At 40.6% G+C, this 20,537-nt stretch overlaps 1 protein-coding gene across 1 annotated transcript in view; it reads left to right on the top strand.

Annotated features, from left to right (window-relative positions):
• WDR64 (WD repeat domain 64) overlaps positions 1-20,537 on the top strand; it is a 71,111-nt gene that overhangs the window by 41,739 nt on the left and 8,835 nt on the right. Inside the window, exons 11-25 of the mRNA XM_028724115.2 lie at positions 2,562-2,688; positions 4,026-4,174; positions 4,566-4,689; positions 4,904-5,076; positions 6,212-6,394; positions 7,387-7,514; positions 7,856-7,945; positions 9,594-9,687; positions 11,210-11,252; positions 12,338-12,486; positions 13,881-13,986; positions 15,063-15,124; positions 16,602-16,711; positions 18,128-18,316; positions 19,801-19,900. Coding sequence (XP_028579948.2) covers positions 2,562-2,688; positions 4,026-4,174; positions 4,566-4,689; positions 4,904-5,076; positions 6,212-6,394; positions 7,387-7,514; positions 7,856-7,945; positions 9,594-9,687; positions 11,210-11,252; positions 12,338-12,486; positions 13,881-13,986; positions 15,063-15,124; positions 16,602-16,711; positions 18,128-18,316; positions 19,801-19,900 — 1,827 coding nt within the window. The remainder of the gene's footprint in view (positions 1-2,561; positions 2,689-4,025; positions 4,175-4,565; positions 4,690-4,903; positions 5,077-6,211; positions 6,395-7,386; positions 7,515-7,855; positions 7,946-9,593; positions 9,688-11,209; positions 11,253-12,337; positions 12,487-13,880; positions 13,987-15,062; positions 15,125-16,601; positions 16,712-18,127; positions 18,317-19,800; positions 19,901-20,537) is intronic.

The raw sequence follows: 20,537 nt of genomic DNA, 5'->3' as shown, positions 1-20,537 counted from the left end.
ATCTCAGGGTTGTGGGTTCAAGCCCCATGTTCAGCAAAAGATTCCTGCCTTGCAGGAGGTTGGACTAGATAACCTTTGTGGTCCCTTCCAACTCTACAATTCTAAGATTATATGATTCTAATTGTTAAGTACAGTCAGTTTAAGAGTGAAAATCCGTTTAGTACTGGGGTGGGTAATCATCTTGGAGACTTTGCATTGTGTTTGTAAGTTAGTGTAGGTCACTTTTTGTGAACCCCCCCCCCTGATAAATACAATTATTAATATTGATAACTACACACACACACACACATTTAAAAGTAGGAAACACTGGGGAAAGGCATTGTGGACACCAAAATATCTGTTGGCACCCTGACATCATAGTGGGATACCAAAGGATCAGAAAATTTAAAAGGGGGGGGGGGATTTTCAGGCCACAAAAAAGTATTGAAAATCAGCTGTGGCCTGCAGACCATGGGCTAGCCCCCCTTACTCTAGGAATTTTGAGATTCTTGGTCCATGCATACACAGCTTAGGCAAAGAAAGTGGCTGAAAATGTCCAGTCTAAAGCAAATGTACAGTATGCATGTACAGTGGTACCTCGGGTTAAGAACTTAATTCGTTCTGGAGGACTGTTCTTAACCTGAAACTGTTCTTAATCTGAAGCACCACTTTAGCTAATGGGGCCTCCAGCTGCCGCTGCACCACCGCTGCACGATTTCTGTTCTCATCCTGGAGCAAAGTTCTTAACCCGAGGTACTATTTCTGGGTTAGTGGAGTCTGTAACCTGAAGCGTATGTAACCTGAAGTGTATGTAACCCGAGGTACCACTGTATAGATGATGGACGTGGTACCCTTGTCCATAATTCAACTGTCCCATAGATTTCAGTGTAGCTTAGACAAAGGGAAACACCTTCAGGATTTCTGGCCAGATATAAGGTTGCTTAGTAATAGGCAAAGAACAACATTTTGCACATGGCAGTTTACACTATGTATCTGATGCTTGAAGTAGACATTGCAGAGGGACGCACTGGTGCCATCACTTCTCTCCTCTCCATATAATATTTAATAATGTAGGATAGTTTATTAATTTCAGTGGATCTACTATGATACAAAACCACTGCACTCCTAGTTTCTCTGTCATTTCCTTGGTTGTTGTGTTTATTATGACACGTTGTTTCACTAGACTTATAAAAGGCGAGAGGGAGAAGTAGAGATGGGGTTTCTGTTTTTGGTGGGAGGAGTTCATCCTCTGTAACAGGCTGTTTTGTACTGATGAGAGTTTTTGTCCATTCAGCTCTCTCTCTTGGGAAGAAGCAGGGAGCAAGGAACCAAAAACAGGTAGCTTATGACAGATGTGCTAACAAAGCCATACAAAGCTATTAGGCAGCCATCTGGCTCTCAGCATGATCCCCAATCTGATTAACTCTGTTCAGCCAAGAGCCCCCAGAACGTTAGTAATTTCACAAATTGAGTATAAAATGATTGCTCCTTGTTTTGGAACTTCTCTTTAGACAACAGGCAGGCTTGCAAACAGAAGGGTGTTTTTAAACCATATATTGCAATGATGAGGCGAACACACTGGTACATCTATAAATATCCCAAAACATTAAATCCACAGCACATGAAGATCTGTGGGGACGTTTTATGTTATATGTTAGTTTGTTGTTCCTGAATTCAATGTCTGGAGAGAACTGTCCATCAAGCCCTGCATTTAATAATGCTCATGAGTACTGTGATCAGCATAGTTTGGGCGCAGTGTATAGGCATCAATCTCTGACAATATCTTGTTCTGATGCAGTAATTGTTACCATTTTTTTTTTTTAAATGCATTGACTTTTAATTGAGAAATCTGTGGCACTGAAACATGAGGTTGTGGTCTTCTAAATGCTGTTAGTCCTGCTGAATAAAAGGCATTAACATTGCTAGGAAATGCGAATTAGGTTTTGCCCAAATGATGCTGGTAGAAAAAAAAATAAAGAAAGTATCCATGCTGGCTTTTAAGAAAAAGTGAGAAATAATGCTGGTTTTTGGTTACCAAATCAGTTATTTTCAAAGCTTATTTTTCAGATAAAAAATTAACAGGTAAGTATCAAAAGCAATAGTTATAAAATATAAAATAACCCATAATTCAAACAAATCATAAAGAAAAATATTAGCATAAAAACCCAATTTTTTTACATATAAACTTTTTATTTATTTTCCACATGTGGTGTACCTGATTTTTATGCTAACAACCACTAGAATTAAAACAGCAAAATCCCAGAATGAGGAAATATTGCACTGAAGGCCTTTTTAAATGCGCATATAAAACAACACAGTGAGGAGGCCTTGAACTGATTCCAAGTCATATACATAACTTAGGCAGTCTGGGCCTTAAAAAATTTTGTGTGTGTGTGTGAGAGAGAAGTTCTGTCTTGTTGCATTGTTATTGTTTGGTTTTTGTTTCTCTTATGCATTGTTTTTTTTACCTACTCTTTGGAAACCACCCAGATGACTTTGTGTTATGGGGCAGCAAATGAATTACATATATAAATAAATGCAGTTATTGTACCACAAGATAACCCATCTTTGTTTTCTTTCAGATTTTCAGAGTGTGGGATATCCAGACACTTTCCCTGATGCAGGTCTTCCACGATTCCCAAGCAGGGCCTAGAGAGACACAAATCTTTACTATGGTATTTGACAATAACCATGGCACACTTATTACAGGTGTGTTTGTCTAATCATTAGGAGCGAAATAACCTCTTCAGATATGAATCTGGGGTGCTGATACATAATTGTGAAAAGTAAATGGATGGCCTTCCAGCTGCCTTGTTTAGACCAAGAGTAGCTACAGAAATGTGAGGAAAACAAACTGGTGGCTTTAAATAATTAAAGCAATCCCAACCTATGATGCTGATAATTCAAAGCCACAAACATCTTGTGTCTTTTTGTCCTTGAGAAGCACTTATTTGGCATCCATTAAAATCTTGAACATAATTATTATGTGAAGTACTTTACTTATATGAAGTAAAGTCTGAAAATAGATTTATCATAGTTCATAGCCACAGAGGCAGAAATTCCTGTAAGATATGTAACGTTGATATACTTCTTCCTCCTCCTCACCACTACAGTGTTTTTAAAAAATTCATTACTAATATTAATTAATTACAGGCCGTGTTAGTCCGCCGTTGTTGAAACAAATTTAAAAAAATCCTTCCAGTAGCACCTTAGAGACCAACTAAGTTGGAAGGGATTTTTTTATTTTGTTTTGATTAATTAATTAGTACCCCACCCATCTGACTGGGTTGCCCCAGCCACTCTGGGCGGCTTCCAACATAAATAAAAACACGATAAACCCTTAAACCTCACAAATCTTCCCTATACTGGCCCTATACTAGGGCTGCCTTCAGATAAGAATACTTGATGGGTCACTGAGGTCAGTGATAGTTCACCGTAACATCTTCCCCTCTCGTTTTCCCATCTTGAAAAAAACGTACAGTACATACGGTATATTTGTCTTTCACTTTTGGTGAAGAAGTGCACTCACTATTAATCTTTCCATAGGTGTTTAGTTCTGCTGTGATATGTGGTGGCCTTTGATTGTGCAAGAGACTCAGTCTTTATATGTTGTATCCTCTCTGCTTTTTTAGAAAGGGCAGGCTCCCATTTTCATTCCTCCTGCCACTCAACCACTCTCTTCCTCTCATACACACACTGCATGATCAAAAGTTCATGGTAGTCCTTGCAGAGTCAAGCAACATTCATGATGGGTCTCACAGTCAGGCATCTGCAGCTTATCAGCGAGGTCTGAGGTGGCAGGGCAGTTGGTGCTGTGTGGACACGCCAGCAAAGCCAACACAATCTTTATGTGTGGTTAGGGCGTACAGGAGTAACAAAGTGGGTCCTGGCCACATCTTCACTGGCATGCTGCCCTTGGAGGGCTGGCTGACCCTCAGCGGAGCCCTTGGGCTGAAAAGGTTTACCCACCCCGTCGGACATGTTTGCCAGAGTGGCTGACAATAGCATGCAACTGGATGCAATAACCCTTATTATATGATTCACAGGATCAGCTGTGATTGATATTTATCCTCTCACGCGAGTTATACAAGACACGAAACAGGTTCCCCAGACGCATGAGAGGAGCATCAATGTGCTGATTTACAACAAAGTCTTTCGCCAAATTTTAACTATCTGTTCCGAATCAATCGTAAAGGTGAGTATGAATCCTGCAAGCTTTTCAAGTGCAAAGCAAAATATTTGCACAAAGGATTTAAGAGCAAGTAGGCTATCTGGGGGGCTTTATCTTCCTACATATTGGCAAGCCAGGTATGGGGGACCAGGTGTTGCTGGACTTTAGATTCCATCATCCTTGACCATGGCTATCCTGACTGAGGCTGATGGGAACTGAATTGAGAAGGCCACAAGTTCCCGATCCCTGCATTAAACCCAGGAGAAAATTTTTAGAATAGGAATTCTTAGCTTTTTTCTTTACACTTTCTCTTTTCCCTTTTCTTAATGTTTACTATATATATTTGAAGAAAGTGACCACTATGTAAATATATATCTGTGTAGGTTGAATTCCATATAATTCACTTTATCTTTAGGTCTGGGAACTGGAAACAGGCCAACAAATATACCAGATTGAGGATGCCCATGGACCTAATGTTGAGTTGACATGTGCAGCAATTGATAAAAATGGATTCCACCTTGCCACTGGAGCATGCGATGGTAAAACTGTGTTATAATTGCAGATTGTAATATCACCACATCTTTATATAATTGCTTTGTGATGAGGGCTGTAAGAATACTTAACTGGAACCTATTTTCAGTATTCTAGGACTTCATAATGAAGACCAGTTGAAGGCTGCTTCCTATATGACAAAGAGAAATCTCAGGTGCTTCCATGTTGAGTGACATTCCTTCTGCTTTGTTGCATTTTTAGGAACTGTGAAGACTTGGGATTTTGGAAGTGGACAGCAACTTAAAGTTTTGCCTTTAATCAGGGAAAGCACAGTTAATGAACACTGGCTGATGCAAATGGTTTACCTGAAGGCTAGTGGAAGTAGACATGTCATCCTGGTCTTGGAGTACAGTGGGACTATCAAAATTGTTCAGGTTTTGTTATAGCTTGTTTTTAGTTGGTTGGTTGGTTGGTTGGTTGGTTGGTTGGTTGGTTGATCAATGAATTCTACATCCTTCAACCTTAGGTCCCAGAGCAAGTTACAACATTAGAACACAATGTTAAAAACCATGCTTGCACTAACAGGAAGGGGTTGAATTCCTCCCATGGTTTCAACATATCCAGTATATCTCAACTAAAGACAACCAACCATGCCCTGCCCTTCCAACCTCTCTCACTGCCAAGGAAAAAAAATAAATGAAAGAGAACCTACCCAAGTGACACAGATGCAAAAACCTCACACATACACTAAGTGTTGTTGTTGCTGTTTAGTCATTTAGTCGTGTCCGACTCTTCGTGACCCCATGGACCAGAGCACGCCAGGCACTCCTGTCTTCCACTGCCTCCCGCAGTTTGGTCAAACTCATGCTGGTAGCTTCACGAACACTGTCCAACCATCTCGTCCTCTGTTGTCCCCTTGTCCTTGTGCCCTCCATCTTTCCCAACATCAGGGTCTTTTCCAGGGAGTCTTCTCTTCTCATGAGGTGGCCAAAGTATTGGAGCCTCAGCTTCACGATCTGTCCTTCCAGTGAGCACTCAGGGCTGATTTTCTTATGAAGGGAGAGGTTTGATCTTCTTGCAGTCCATGGGACTCTCAAGAGTCTCCTCCAACACCATAATTCAAAAGCATCAATTCTTCGGCGATCAGCCTTCTTTATGGTTCAGTTCTCACTTCCATACTGGGAAAACCATAGCTTTAACTATACAGACCTTATACACTAAGTAAAATAATGTAAATTCACCATCCCCCTTCTCCCCCCTCTCTTCTCCCCCAGCCTTATACTGTATGCAACATTAATATCTCACATGGAATGTAACTGATCAGTAGAAAATATTCTACAACCTGGAAATAGAGACAATGAATGTACTTTTGTATCCCAAAAAAATCTTTAATAAAAATCCTTCTCCCAGTGTATCTGAAGTGCCTCCCCAAAACAAATAATTACCGTAGGTTAGCCTCAGTTAGAAAACCCACCACCCCAAAATATTTATATTTGAAGAAATAAATCATACCAAGTTGATTCTCAAATTTTTCTGTGCTAATATTCTTTCAACTCCTTGTTCTCCTAGGGTAATGAAGGTGAAGTTTATCTATGCATTACTTGGGAGCTTCCTGAAGCAGTATCACTTGCTCTGCAAGGCAATCCACTCATGTCCCTAAAACTGAGTCCCAATGCCAAGAAAAGTAATGGATTTTTTCCAGATGTTCAGCTGCTGCTTGATAATGTGCCTGTGAAAAAATCAAAGAATGAGGTGAGTATTGATTGGCAAATCTGTCCATTTCAGTTTCTCTCAGTTTCTCATTTTTTCCAAACTTCATTTCAGTCCGCCACATATCCATACCAGTTGACCATTAAAAAAAAAATCCTCATGAAAATTGAGCATTTTAATTCAAATTTATCCTAATATACACATTTTTGTGTGCAGTTTTCCCTAACAAAATGCATTTGTAAATGTTATTTTCACTTTTGCATGCATTTCAATGCATAGATTATCACTGAATGTGCATTTTTGTATATATGACTTGCCTTGTAGCTTAAATAGCAAAATTTGAAGAAGTGCAAAATTTGATGCGTGGCTGTTTGCTTATTTGCTCTATTGTTTCACTTTGCTTGTTGTTCCAGTAAGTGAGAATTAGATGGGTTCACATTAAAATGCAAACTGAAGTGAAATTATCTTCCATCCCTAGAGGTGGCTGCATTTCCAGACTTTTCAAGACCTGCTAAGAAGGAAGTGTCTTGCAGCCTGGGTACACATTATACTCACCACTGAGAAGCAACCTCGTTTTTACTGTTGAGAGATCTCTTTGGAGAGGGACAGACAAAACTCAACGGGATTATAGAGAGCAGTGCAAGGGACTTTTGTTGAGTGGGTGGAAAAACCACCTGTCAATGTTTGCCTGCAAGGGTGGGGACAGATAAAGATCTGGCCCACTGGGCCAAAAAGATCCCATACTCTTTCTCTCCAATTTTCTCTGCCTCCAGGAGCCTACTTTTCATGTAGGCAGCCTCCTGTGCCATATGGTAATTTTCTCTGGACTGGGTGATGGGAAAATGCCATGACACTTTTGTTTGCTGCTAGCCATGCTTAAATGCACAGTGATTGCATAGTCCTGTGTTTTCACAGTTTGGAACAAGGATTTTAAGAAGCAAAGGCAGGTATTTTCTATCCTTTAAAATGATGAGACTGTACATACCGGCTTTTAAATACAATTTTAACAATCGTCTTCTTTTGCCGTCTTTCAGTTACCTCTGAAAACGGAAGTGAAATGCTTTGACCTACTAAGAGTGGAAGGTTATAATTTGTTAGCTACCGCAAGTGCAAATGGCGCAATCATCATGTGGGATTTTGAATCTGCCACTGCCAGGCACATGTGAGTAATGAAAGCTGTGAGAGGGCTCTTGCCACAATGCTGTCCTTCATGCACCTTGGCTGATCACGACTCTGAGTAAGCAGAGAGACAGACAATTGGGAGCAAGCAAGCGAGATACATGAAGTGGGGAACTTGGGCAGATCATCTCTTACTGCTCACACTGCCAGAGGAGACCAGCTCCTTGCCTCCATCTTGGCTTGGGTCATATGAGCCACTGGGCAGAAGCTATGTGCTACCCCTTTGTCCTTGCTCAGTTCAACATCTGGAAAGGGTTGAAATTAGCTCCCAACCAATGCATCCTTCAGTACACACCTAGAAGGCAAAAAATACTTTCTTTACAGATTTAAAGCTGGAAACACTGTCCAAGATGGAGAAGAATTATTAGGAATCAACGGGTTACTGTTCCTCTACCGAGGTGCTGTCTCAGAGAGGTAGGTGGACTATATATCAGGCATGTACAAGTCATATTAGGCCAACTTTTGCTAACTTGGAGTCCTCCAGGTGTTTGGGGTTGCTTGGAGGGCTCAAGGTTGGCAGATGCTGCATTAGATCTATACTGGGTTAAAGAAACAGTGAGTGAGCTAGGTCTTGGATTTAGGTGAAACTGATGAGCGTTTCTCCAACCTAGTGGTGGCAGCCAGTGTTGCACAAGCAGACTTCCACTAATGCAAGTGGGCTTCTCCTTCTTCCCCCCATTCCTGTGTTTCTTTATTACTGTTAATTGTTTTGTTTTTTTATAAATTTTTTATTAAAGTTTCCATAATTTTTATAACAACAAAGACAAAACAAAACAATACAATAGACACAACAAACAAAAAACAAGTACAATTTCAAAATCTTATTTTCTTATAATTTACTTCCCCGACTTCCTCATACCTCCCCTTTCTGTATTCCAATTTCTAATCAATTATTCAGCAAACCCTTCCCTTATTTTAACTTAAATTTGATCTTATTTATTCTCTTTAGCTTATCCATTACCGCTGATAACCACTTATTTTTTAATGCAACATCATTTTAACATTCATTGATTTTACAATATTTCTTTAAATAGTCCTTAAATTTTTTCCAATCTTCTTCCGCTGTTTCTCTTCCCTGGTTTCGGATTCTGCTCGTCATCTCTGCCAGACCCATATAGTCAAACACCTTCATCTGCCTCTTTATTACTGTTAATTGGGGCAAAGATTTTATTTATTTATTTGCTCGGGAGGGAGTTCCACACAGGGGTTCCCCAGGAAAAAGCTCTGTCCCCAGTGCCCACCAATCTAATTTTAATGGCAGACCAACAAGCTGGTTCCCCAATAAAGGCAGTCCTTCAAATAACCTGGCCCTAAACAGTTTAGGTCTTTAAGTTATTGGTCCAGCCAGTGCTGTCTTCTCCAACAGACAGCAGCTCTCTTAAGTAGATATGGCAGGCACTGAGTATTCAGTACTGGGCTAGATGAACAAAGTCTAACTTAGTTTTGTATATGCCCCTGCTAAGGTAGGAATGTGGGGAAGGGCAATCAGCTCCTTGCATGTTTGGCCTTGTTCATTCACAACCCATCAGGTTACATTTCAGGTTGGTATTGGTGTTGCTCAAATTCCACATGGCAAAGGCAATTGCTTCCATTCTGTCCCATCTCCAAAACATTTGCCATTTAAAGTCATTGGGGAAATCTGCCAGTCTTGTTTTTGAGTAGGCCCTCATTGCCAATACAATGTATTCTTTAGGTATAAGCTTCTGGCATTTCTGTTTGGCATTCTCAAATGCCTATTAACATTCTTTGGCACCTAGAGGCTCTCTTTCAGTGTGCCAGTGTGGTGTAGTGGTTAAGAGTGGTAGTCTCGTAATCTGGGAAACTGGGTTTGTGTCTCCGCTCCTCCACATGCAGCTGCTGGGTGACCTTGGGCCAGTCACACTTCTCTGAAGTCTCTCAGCCTCACTCACCTTACGGGGTGTTTGTTGTGAGGGAGGCAGGGAAAGGAGAATGTTAGCCGCTTTGAGACTCCTGAAGGGGAGTGAAAGGCGGGATATCAAATCCAAACTCCTCCTCTTCTTCTTCTTCTTCTTCTTCTTCTTCTTCTTCTTCTTTCACAAAGGAAACTTAGCGATACTTCCACCGACAGTTTAGACCAACCGAGTGATGTCAACACTACACAGGAGGTGGAAAGCAGCTTTGCAAGCATAAAGAAGGTATGTCCTTTGACGTTTGTACAGCAGCCAAAAACACTTGTAAGAATGTTGTGCATGTTCACAGTTAGATTTGCTAAAAACTAAGGCAAGACAGCAAAGCGTGAAGTGTTTATCTTCATAAAGGCAACATGGGAGAGAAAGGAGTGTTAGCACATGTTATTCTCTCATACAGAGTAACCATACAGAGCTGCCTATAGACATAAAATGTAGGGCTGCTGTCATGCTGCAGTTTGCGCGGTCTCCATAAGGTGGCTACGGCAACTCCAGTGTGACAACAGGGTAGCAGGTGGCCGAGGTGCATTGTTTAACGGGGAAGGCAGAGGTGCTTCAAAGAGCAGCTTGGCAAACAGCTCTGTGAAGCGCCTTCCTCCTCCATTAAACACAACTGCAGTGAGGTTCAACAGTGGAGGGAGACAGTTTAGCAAATTTGGTCTCTGAAGCTCCTCCCCTCCTCCTTTAAAACCTGGTGGGGCTTGTGTCAGCAAGTGGTGGTGGGGATAGATGGGGGCATGGCTAAGATGTAAAGGGAGGGGCATTTGGTCAAGTGTAAAGGAAGGGAGCATTGGAGGAAGGAGTTTGGTGTGTAATTTGGGCTGGTGAGCAGACTGAGCAAGGGCAGCAGCCCCCAGTACTCTCGTGTTATTTCAGATGCACATCAGCAGCATTTCCAGATATAACGAGGAATGCTCAAAGGGCCAGTGCATGAGCAGAATTTCCCTTTCTTCAAGTCCCATTTTAAGAATAGATTATTTGTAGCAATTAATGATCATTGCTGGAGACGGGGTGAGCAAGCTAGGCCAGTTCCCTCTTCCATGCAAAAAGTCAAATATGCAAGCATGTTTTCAATAATCACTACAATTATTGTGATGTGTGCTTCAAAGAATGCTGTACTGTACTGTCTGCTCAGTATCAGAACATGTGAGAAATATGATAGCCTCTGTACTAGCAAAAGCTGGAGATTAATGTTAGGTAAAAATGTCAAAAATGCAAAATGCCACATTAAATCATGTTCTCTGGTTCATAGATAAAGAAGCTGAGATTAGGGGGAAGTGAAATTAGACGCTGGCAAAAACCAGCAGACTGTGCAAGCCTGAGACTTTGCTTGGGCTCCTCCTAGCTCATGCAGAACCATGGTTTAGCATTAAGTGCCACAGTGGCCAGTAAGAACAGGGATTTGTGCACATGCACAGTGAGCAAGTTGAGGATAAGTATGATTCTACAGGGAGACTGCACTGTGAAACTGTGGAATTGCAATACATTAAATGGTGGTGGTGATTGCTGTTAAACGTATTACCTGGCTTTCACCCACAGGTTACAATTAAAAATCAGAATTAAAATTTATTACTGTCACAGGAATAGGTTTATAGGCTATTATTTGTGGACTCTGAATCTGTCAGCATTTCTGGGAATGGAAGTATTTTTTTCTTCTTCCCAGTAGTCAACAACTAGAGTTTACTCTTTATGCAAGCTATTTTCAGTTCCAAACCTCTGTTTTAATATGCATGCTATTGTTTAATTTCAGGAAGCTGTTAAAAGTGAAACTGATACCAAAACAGAAACTTCAGGTATGAACTGGAATGTCAGAGTTAAGTTGCAGAAAATCTTCTAATATAAGACTACGTTTGAGAAAACCTTTTTTTTAAAAAAAAAAGCTATCAGAAATTAAGCAAGTGGTTGAGTAAAAGAATAGTTAAACATGTGTAAATACCACAGAAAAGATTTTGAAAACATGCTCATTCAGTGAATGACACAGAAAGGTTTTGAAGAAGTCCTTATTCAGTTAAATGTTTGAGTTTGCTTATGCTAGTGGATAACTGAAGTTGCCAGAATATTATTATTTAAGACTGGTAAAATGAAGGATTAAATCTTATATACAAAGACTAGGAAACCCATGCATGTTATCTTTGAGCAATTGCTTACCAGAACTGATCCCTTTCTGGAGACCATGAACTTGCATTGAATTGTGAACTGCACTCACTACTAGACACCCAAATAATGATCATGATTATTTACACAAAGATGAAACAAATAGATTGAGCCTTACTTATCTGGAAGCTCTTTTGTCACTATCTACTTGTGTCACTTTCAGTTCAAGTTAAGCTTATGATTGTGCAAGGAAATCAGAGACTGAAACAAGTTATACCTCAGCAGGATACTTAATGACTTAACCAAGATGTAGAGTTCCATGCAAATCTATACCCCCTTGGCAACCACTGCCCTGGAGGCTGTTGATGAAGATGCAGACATTGAAATATTAGTATAAAACACATTTTGCCATAAAGCATGTGTCCATGTTCAAAGGAAAAAAATAAGCACTATTGTGATGGATTGAAAGTTCTTACTATTTATTGAACTTTTCGTTAGTTGCTTGTTGCATGAAAAGATCTCCAAGCTATTTAAAACATGTGCAATTCACAAACCATACATAAAACAACATACACACCCCAGTAGAGAGCTTTGGCAGCCCCCTAACAGGGAAAAGAATGTCATAGTCCATCCGAAGCATGGACAGGGGGAGATTCGTTTTGGCCTGACATTCAAAAGTTGACAGTGAAGGTGCCAGGCAGATGTCATTGGGAAGAGAATTCCTCAGATGGAGAGCCAAAACTGAAAAGGCCTTCTCCCTATAATCAATTATGCTTTCTTTTAGAAGCAAAATTTACAGGGTCTCCCACCTTGGAGAACAGAACACTGGGATCTGCTTTATTAGAACCTCCAAATCAGGAAACAGAACGTCGTTCAAGACCTATACTTGCCTCTGGCCATGAAGATGGTTTTATTTATCTCTGGACTATAACGGTAGGTCCTTTTGCATAACTGGATTGTGGTAGAAAACAATGGGTTCAAGCATCCTTGTATTGTGCTATCAGCCAAAGGATGTACAATCCAAAAAGATTATTCTTCTACATCTCCTGTCCTCTTTCTCCGTTTTTGTAGGAAACACATAAAATTATATTACTATTTATGCTTCATCAACAAAGGAAAGGATTAAAAAATATGTAGAACAAAAAAATCATTGTTTAGAATTCATTCTGATCCAGCTGTTCTTCCAGCAGTAGCCTCGGGAAAGCCACAAAATGGGGCATTTGGGGGGCAGGGGTTCCGCACCAACAACTTTGGATCTGCCCAACAGATTCCTCAAACCACAAGTAGTATAACACAGTTCACACTCACAAGGACGGATATTAGCCATTCATAAAAAAGTTTAAGATTAAGATTAAAAAATTTGGCACTACACTAAAAACAATATCTGATGTCATTATAGAAAATTCTTGTGATTATCAATAATCAGCTAACATTCCGTTCCGTCTCTTGTGCGAGAGGACGGCTGTTAGGAATTTAGCAACCTGTAGGGTAATATAAGGATCCACATCTTGAAGTACCCAGGCAAGCTGTAAGTCTACTGGTTTGTCAGCCATAGGCTGGATTATGGGGTTTAGAATACTAGCACGGGCTGAACTGTACAAAGGGCAGATAAACATAACATGATGTAGAGATTCAGATGTTTTCATTTCACAAGCACACATTGAAGGGACTTGGCCCTTAGTGAATCTATGTCTCAGCACGTTTGTTGGAAAAACATTGAACCTAGCTCTAATGAAGGCATAACGGTGAGACACAGCCATAAGCGATGTTAAGTAGGACGGAGCGCGGTAGATAGGGGTTATGCCGAAATTTAACGGCGAGCAGGCTCCACCACCAGCTACGAAATTTTGGTATAGCTCCACATCATCCAGCCTTTGATTTATACACCTTTTTGCCACATTTAGATCCAGTTTGAGCAATTCAGTGGGCGAGATCTCATAGGACAGCAATTTGGCATGGATTTTTCCTGACCACAAATTTGTGAAGTCATCCCGCCACATGCATTGAATTAGATAGTGGTTCGGGAGTTTATGCCATAGGGATATCCAATAGATCAAAACTCTCCTCCATATGACTAACTCCACTGAGGGGATCTTCATTTCTAAGCGGATCTGGCTGTGGTAGCAACCCCCACCCCCACCCCTGTGAGCATGAGCAGCAGGGTTTAGGTTGTGTTAGTCAAATCTCACTGCCCTGCTGATCCCTAGCCAGGAGTCAGGATTGCTGTGTTAGCCAGGGTGCTAGTAGACTGGTGTGACTCCAAACCCCTAATGTCAGAAAACGCTGCTTTGTTAAAAGAAAGTCCGATTGTGTTTTTGTTTGTGAAGGGAGATCTACTGAGAGAAATTTTGCCTTTCACAAAACATCCTCCAATTCCTTTGACAGCACTGTGCACTGGTGTATCTTCTAAAACACTTTTTGCCGCTAACAAAGGTAAGAAACCATTTATCAGTTAAGGCCGTCATAACAGTTTGAAAGCATTTAAAAAAAAAAAAAAAGATGGGTGCAGACAAGAACTGAACCCTTTCCAAAGCCTGGCCATCGGTCAAATTACTAAAACTATGTCAAACTTTTGAAGATATGACTCCAGTTAACTAAAGAATATCTGTAAGCACTCAATACTAAGCACATGCAAGTGTGAAATAAAATTAAAAAGAAATCCTGCATATGTCTCCTCAGAAAGGAAGGAAAAGGAAGGGAATAGAGGGCTGTAGTCTTAATTACGTTGGTTTAAACATGCATATAAATGCTAAGCAAATAATACTTTACTTTGAGGAATCCCTGAGGAATCAGTGCTCAGCAACAGGGAAGCAGCCAAGTGCTAGATCTTTTTCTTCTTTTTAAAAAAATATTTTTATTAGTTTTTCAGATATATAAAAAGTGCTCGGCTACTGTATAATGTCAAATGAACAGTTATTCTTATAATATTTTTATTAGTTTTCCAGATATATAAAAAGTGCTCGGCTATTGTATATTGTCAAATGAACAGTTATTCTTATCCTGATACAAAATAAATGGTAAATCATGTAACAATTTCTTTAAACAAACAACACAGAACAAATCACATCTTGCAAAATTAGGTCTGTAAACTGGGCACATAATCCAGATTCAGTAATAATTTAAATCAGAACCAGAATCTTAAAACTCTACCATATCAAGGGAAATAGACCACAACATTAATTTTACATTATGTTTAATGTATTAACCAAATCTTCTCATAAACAAAAGGGGCTTCTTGACAGTGGTACTCCTTACCTGCAAATAAGATAAAATTGAACCAAACTGTTACAAATTATCATTGACCTTTCTGAATCTGAACAATCTGATTGTAAGGTGCCAGCCTCAAGAAGGCTCTATCTGAACCTGTATAATCCTATTATTAATTTAAAGACTAATCCAGATCCCATCCTGGTCATTATTTACGGATGTCATAAGCCATGAAATTATCTGTGAATTGCTCCTGATCCATATGTGTAAATATTATTTTTGATGGGGCATTTCTCTTGCAGAGGGGCATGTTATACGGTGGCATATTGGCTCCTTCTTAGAAGATCCACAGGATACCAACAAGGTGAGGCAGCTGTAAAACAAGTGCTTGCTTTTAATTCACTTATTACATGGGAAATAGGTATCCCCTTACCAATGCCATTTTGCCCATTTTCTTTCCTTGCTTGCACTGCAAATCAGAACTTTCATGTTAAATAAATAAAATGTAAAGAACGGTGAAGGTCTAGTATAATCCTAAAAACATGAGGCTTTGTGTTTGACCCGGGGTTTATGCTTGGACCAGGGCTTACTGTATTCTAGAAAATTTATAAAATCTGGCACATGTTTGTGATTTGACAAGTAATCCAAATGGTCAGCCCACCTCACCCTCCAAAAAATCCATTCTATAATCACCATTCTATAATATAATAATCCATTCTATAATATGGTGGTATTTGTTACCACACCTCACTAATTATCTGAATGAAGGGTGTTGTTAGGGATAGCCCAGAGGGCCTGAACCGTGAATCTCTCTTGGCTGGCCTTCCCTTTCCTTCCCTCTCACCTTTTAAAAACTTTTTTTTAAAAAAATATAATTACTTGCTTGCCTTTAGGGCAGCTATGACTGGTGCCACCCACGATTCCCAGAGGCATTTTATACAAAAATTATCCTATGCAAGTTTGTGTCATGGGCCTGCGCCCTGGGTCCTGTACTCTAGGAGGGCCCTCCAGCCAATAGGCCCAAGTTGGCCCCACAAGGATAGTTTTGTGACCTCTTCTGATGGGCACAAGGGTGCAGTTATATCCTGTGTTTGTTGTGTATATCTGTTTCCCAGCCGACAACCGTGGCACTGTCCATGCCAACCTGCATGGAATCCCTTGCTAAAACAATGAAAGAGCAATTCTGAAGCAAGAAAGGGTGTGTATCAGAATCTCTGGCGGAAACAGGAAGGTTTTCTTACCATCGTATTAGGAGGGGATCCCTAGAAACTGCTGCTAAAATGAGGAAAGAAACCATTGCCTTCTAGCAATTTGGCCCACAAGGCCGATCCTGATAAGGATCTGGCCCATGGAGCCAATGAGGTACCTAGCAACACTCCTGGTCTGAAAATGGAGCAGCGTTTTTCTGTAGCTGTGCCTGAGGCCTGATGTCCATCTTTGATGGAGACACAGACAGGCCTGTTTCCTGCCAGACATGATGTACTTCCACGCTGGAGGACTGAACCAGTATTTATTTAAAGCATTCATTTTCCACCCTTCAATTCAAAATGTTCAGAACCGTATGCAGTCTGCACTGGTAGCAAGGTTCCCTGATCATCTAGGTGGTTTTACTGCATTTAAAGTTGGTGTGTTTTGTATTTTTTTCTCATTTTATCTTGTACAACAGTTTGAATCCTTCCAGCTGTGAACCTGTTTCTAAATATGTAAAAGTAAAATAAAGAGTTGGTTAGCTGTGTTGGGATGACTTACCTACACCTGTTCACATCAGCTGCTTGAATGTTAGAGCTTCTCAACGCCCACCAAAGCTGTCTCGCGTATTGCTAACCTCTCTTATTCTGCAGCATATAAAGCAACAAATTTGCTGGAGAGCTCATTCCGCCAAAATAGTCAGCTTGTTCTATGAAGAAGAAAAATCCCTTGTGGTGACTGCTGCTAGTGATAGTTCTGTCAGGTTAGTTACAATTAGTGGCAAGCATTTGAATTTGGCCTATGCCAGAGTTGCTTTGTCCGCTTGATGGGGCATTTAAAAGCACATAGCTTTCCCCAGTGAATCCTAGGAAGTGTAATATGTTAAGGGTGCTGGGAATCGTAGCTCTGAGGGGTAAATTACAGTTCCCAGGATTGTCTGAGAGGAGCCATGGATTCCAAAGTGGTATAAATGTGCTTTAAATGAATGGTGTGAATGTGACCTCTGTCACAGTTTTGCACGCTGGCAAATAATATCACAGCATGGCCTGGGATACTGTATGGAAAACTGCAGAGAGGGCCAGTTCCAGCATTGAGGGGCCACTCAGCAAATGCCGTCCATTTGGCCTTTCTCCTACTGGGCCTCTCTAGAACTTTTTGCTGGCTATGGCTGTCATTTTGGATTTCTTGGTACAGAAAGTATTGATCTGATGTGTAGATATCTTTTCCATTCTAATTAATTCAAGAGGGTTCTGGAAGCTTCTCTGTGTGAAAGAAACAAGCAGAAGCTTCATGGTATTTGGGTTATTTCTTCAGAGAAGCTGAGTACAGCTGCCTTAAACTGGTTCTGTTACCTCTTCTGTCAAGGTCATGCTGACTATAATAACAGGCCAGAAGGAGCCTGGGTTTCACTTTCTCTTTCTATCTCTTTCCTTCTGGTGTGGTATTCTGTATATAGTGTTAAGGTTTAATCTTATTATAAGTTATTGTAAGTTTAAGTTAAGTCTGCTGCAACTGGATTTCTTATGGACAGGGCCAATCCTGAATGTATTAGATTTGTGACCATTATGCTCATTATGCCTTCAGTAGGAGTAAAGCTCTGCTGGGTGAAATATAATTGCCTCTGGTCTATTTTTTGGGAATCCTGCAACGTGCTTAAGTTTTTACTCGGCTAACTATAGGTTGGAGTTCTGCTCTGGATCAATATTGAGTAGAATTCCATGTCAATGGCAGCCATGTTTTTGCTCAAAAGTTGAGTTGACTTCCAGGGTACAGTATAGAAAAATCATGGTCATTTGCCCCCCAAAATATGGCCACTGCTGAAAGCCAGTGAGAGTTGTTTGAGGGGAATTTTTTGATAGAGGGCCCAGGGCAAACATCTACCATGGGCCCTGTTGGAGCACTGTGATCCCAGCAACTGCCAAAGATATTATTGTGCCTGACTGCAGCTTCTGCTCCTGGTGGACATGCTGAATAACTATTTTTCTGTGGGCTGCCACAGGCTAACCCCTACAGACAAAGAGGTCTTTGAGCACTGGTTCTTAATATATTATGCTGTGAGCATTCCAATTCTTCTCAAGTGGAAATCTGTTTCGCTTTTGGTTAGTATTTGGTTAGTAGTCTTCTGTTTAAAAATCGATATTGTTTAAACATTTCTTTATTGGCCTTCTTCCTCACACAGGCTCTGGCATGCACCCGATGGACACTACATTGGTTACTTTGGTCAGCGCAGGTTGTTTGAACTCTTGGAATCCGCAGATATCATTTTGCCCTGTGACGTGAATGAAATCCCCTTCAGCATAAGAGACAACAGCAAATATATGGATAAAAAGCAGAAGTTTGAATATCCTCTGGTCCTTGACAGAGAGAAGTAAGATTGGCCACATATTAGATTGCATGAGGAGAAACACCTGCAGTTTCTATAGGAACTTGTGTATAAGGCAAGGATGGGAAACTTGTGGCCCTCCAGCAGCTGTTGGACTCCAACTCCCATCAGCCCCAACCATCTTGGCCATTGGTCAGGAATGATGAAAACAACATCTGGAGAGTAACAGGTTCCCCATCTCTGCTATATAGAATTACTACAGAATACACTGAACTGAAGCTAAACAATGTGGGTTGTGGCCACAAGTATGGACCCAAATATCCTTTCCACCCACCTACCATCTCACTGTCACAAAACTTTTGTCAGTCACCCCCTCCCCGAAGCTCAGCAATGTCTGTGAAACTCCACAGATGCCACAGCTGATCTGAAGGACAGTGTCCCCGAAACCTCTCCACAAATCAGCAAGGGGTTAACTTTCTTCATATTCTCTCCACCCTGTTCTGATACGACTCAAAGATAATTATTCACATTAATAAATGAAGTTGTGTCTTTTTAAGCAGCTGTTTTTTTAAAAAAAAAAATAGCTGCCAGTTACCTTTATGCCTTTGTAAAGATTTCCACAGCTTGCTCGTGAAATGAAATTAATATTTCAAATGAGTTGTGAGTGCACATTTAAGGTTTAAGAGAGGTATAAATAACCGCCCTTTTGGGTTAGAACCTGTGAAAGCTGTCCTTTGTAATACACATTGCAATGAATGGTAGTCTATAAATAAATAAATGACAACAGTACAATTCAGCAACATGGTGTTAGGTTTAGCACTTTCACTATGCGCATTTAGGGCCCATACTCCTAAGGCAGGAGTCAGCAGTTCCTTCGTCCACAGGGTGAAATCCCCGTGTCCCACCTGCTTTTGCACTGCATTTGATAGATGTACTTACTACCAGTTCAAATGCAGATATCCCTCCTAAGCACACCCACCCACAACTATTAGGCAGCTGAAAACTTTTTTTTATTGTTTAAAGCACTGCTTGTATGTTTATGCCATTAAATGTTGGTTTATGTCCTTTTTTTAAAAGGTAACTTTTTAAAATGGAACAACTGCCCTGCAGGGTAGGGGTGAGGTAATTCATGATATCACAGGCACCTGCCAATCAGCTGTCAGCTTCTGCAAACTAACATGACTTGCTTCCCCTCTTCTCAGTTCCGAAGACCCCACCATTCACATTATATATGTGGAGCATTTACATCCTTTTGAATTTACCTTTGTAGAAAAGATGTATTTCTTAGTTATGGGGCCATCCATGTACAGAGCATTCCTATGTATATTGACACAGAAACAGGTCCCTTTGTGGTCAGTGAGTCTTACTGTGCTTCCGGTTGCAGCCTGAAAAGGGCAAAGCTGTACTGCTTTAAATTTTATTGCAATTATTTTTTTATTGCAAGTTATACTTTATTTTTATCTTGCATGATATCTTGCAAGTTTCTTTTGTTTTGTAAGTACAACATCTTTCCCTCTCTTCTTTTCTAGATGGAAGACTCTGACCAGAAGCTCCTTGTCATTGAAAAAGCCTGGCCCTTTTGAAGTTGATCAAGATTTCAAGTTTTTCAAAGCCCTGGCTTCTCCTATGGTACTAAGAGTCAATTGTCATGTCAGAACTCCCTAAAACTGCCATTACACAGAATCATAGAATCGTAGAATTGGAAGGGACCCAAGGGTCATCTAGTCCAACCCCCTGCAATGCAGGAATCTCAGCTAAAGCATCTATCACAGATGGCCATCCATATCTTTAGTTGCCAGGTGAAAACATTTCCCCTTAACCAGACCTGTGGCTGAATAACATTCTATGTCCCTTTAAATGTGTTTGGGGGGTTTTGGTTTCTTCTTGTTGCTTTTATTATGTACTTTGTTTTCTCATTTTTGCTCTGTGATCTTCAAAGGAAGGGTCCTCCATCTGTAGAGACAATGTTCATTCATGAAGCCACTCATAGAAGTGGACCATGCTAGATAGAGTTGCATGTGTGGACCATGCTAGATAGAGTTGCATGTGTAAATCATGATTAACTGAATTTTTGGGGGGAGTGTCCATCCCAAATACAATGGGTGCTTCCAGTTTGTTGCTACTTTATGGTGCAAGCCATTCATAGATATCACATGACTCCCCCCCACAAATAATCATGGGAACCATAGTTCAGACCCCCTGGAGCTGTACTTTCCAGTACCCTTAACAAGCCACAGTTCCAGCTGTTTTAAGGCATTTGCCTGAA

The sequence above is a fragment of the Podarcis muralis genome, chromosome 3 (assembly GCF_964188315.1).
Source record: "Podarcis muralis chromosome 3, rPodMur119.hap1.1, whole genome shotgun sequence".
NCBI lineage: Eukaryota > Metazoa > Chordata > Lepidosauria > Squamata > Lacertidae > Podarcis > Podarcis muralis.
This window is presented reverse-complemented; position numbering and strand designations above follow the sequence as displayed.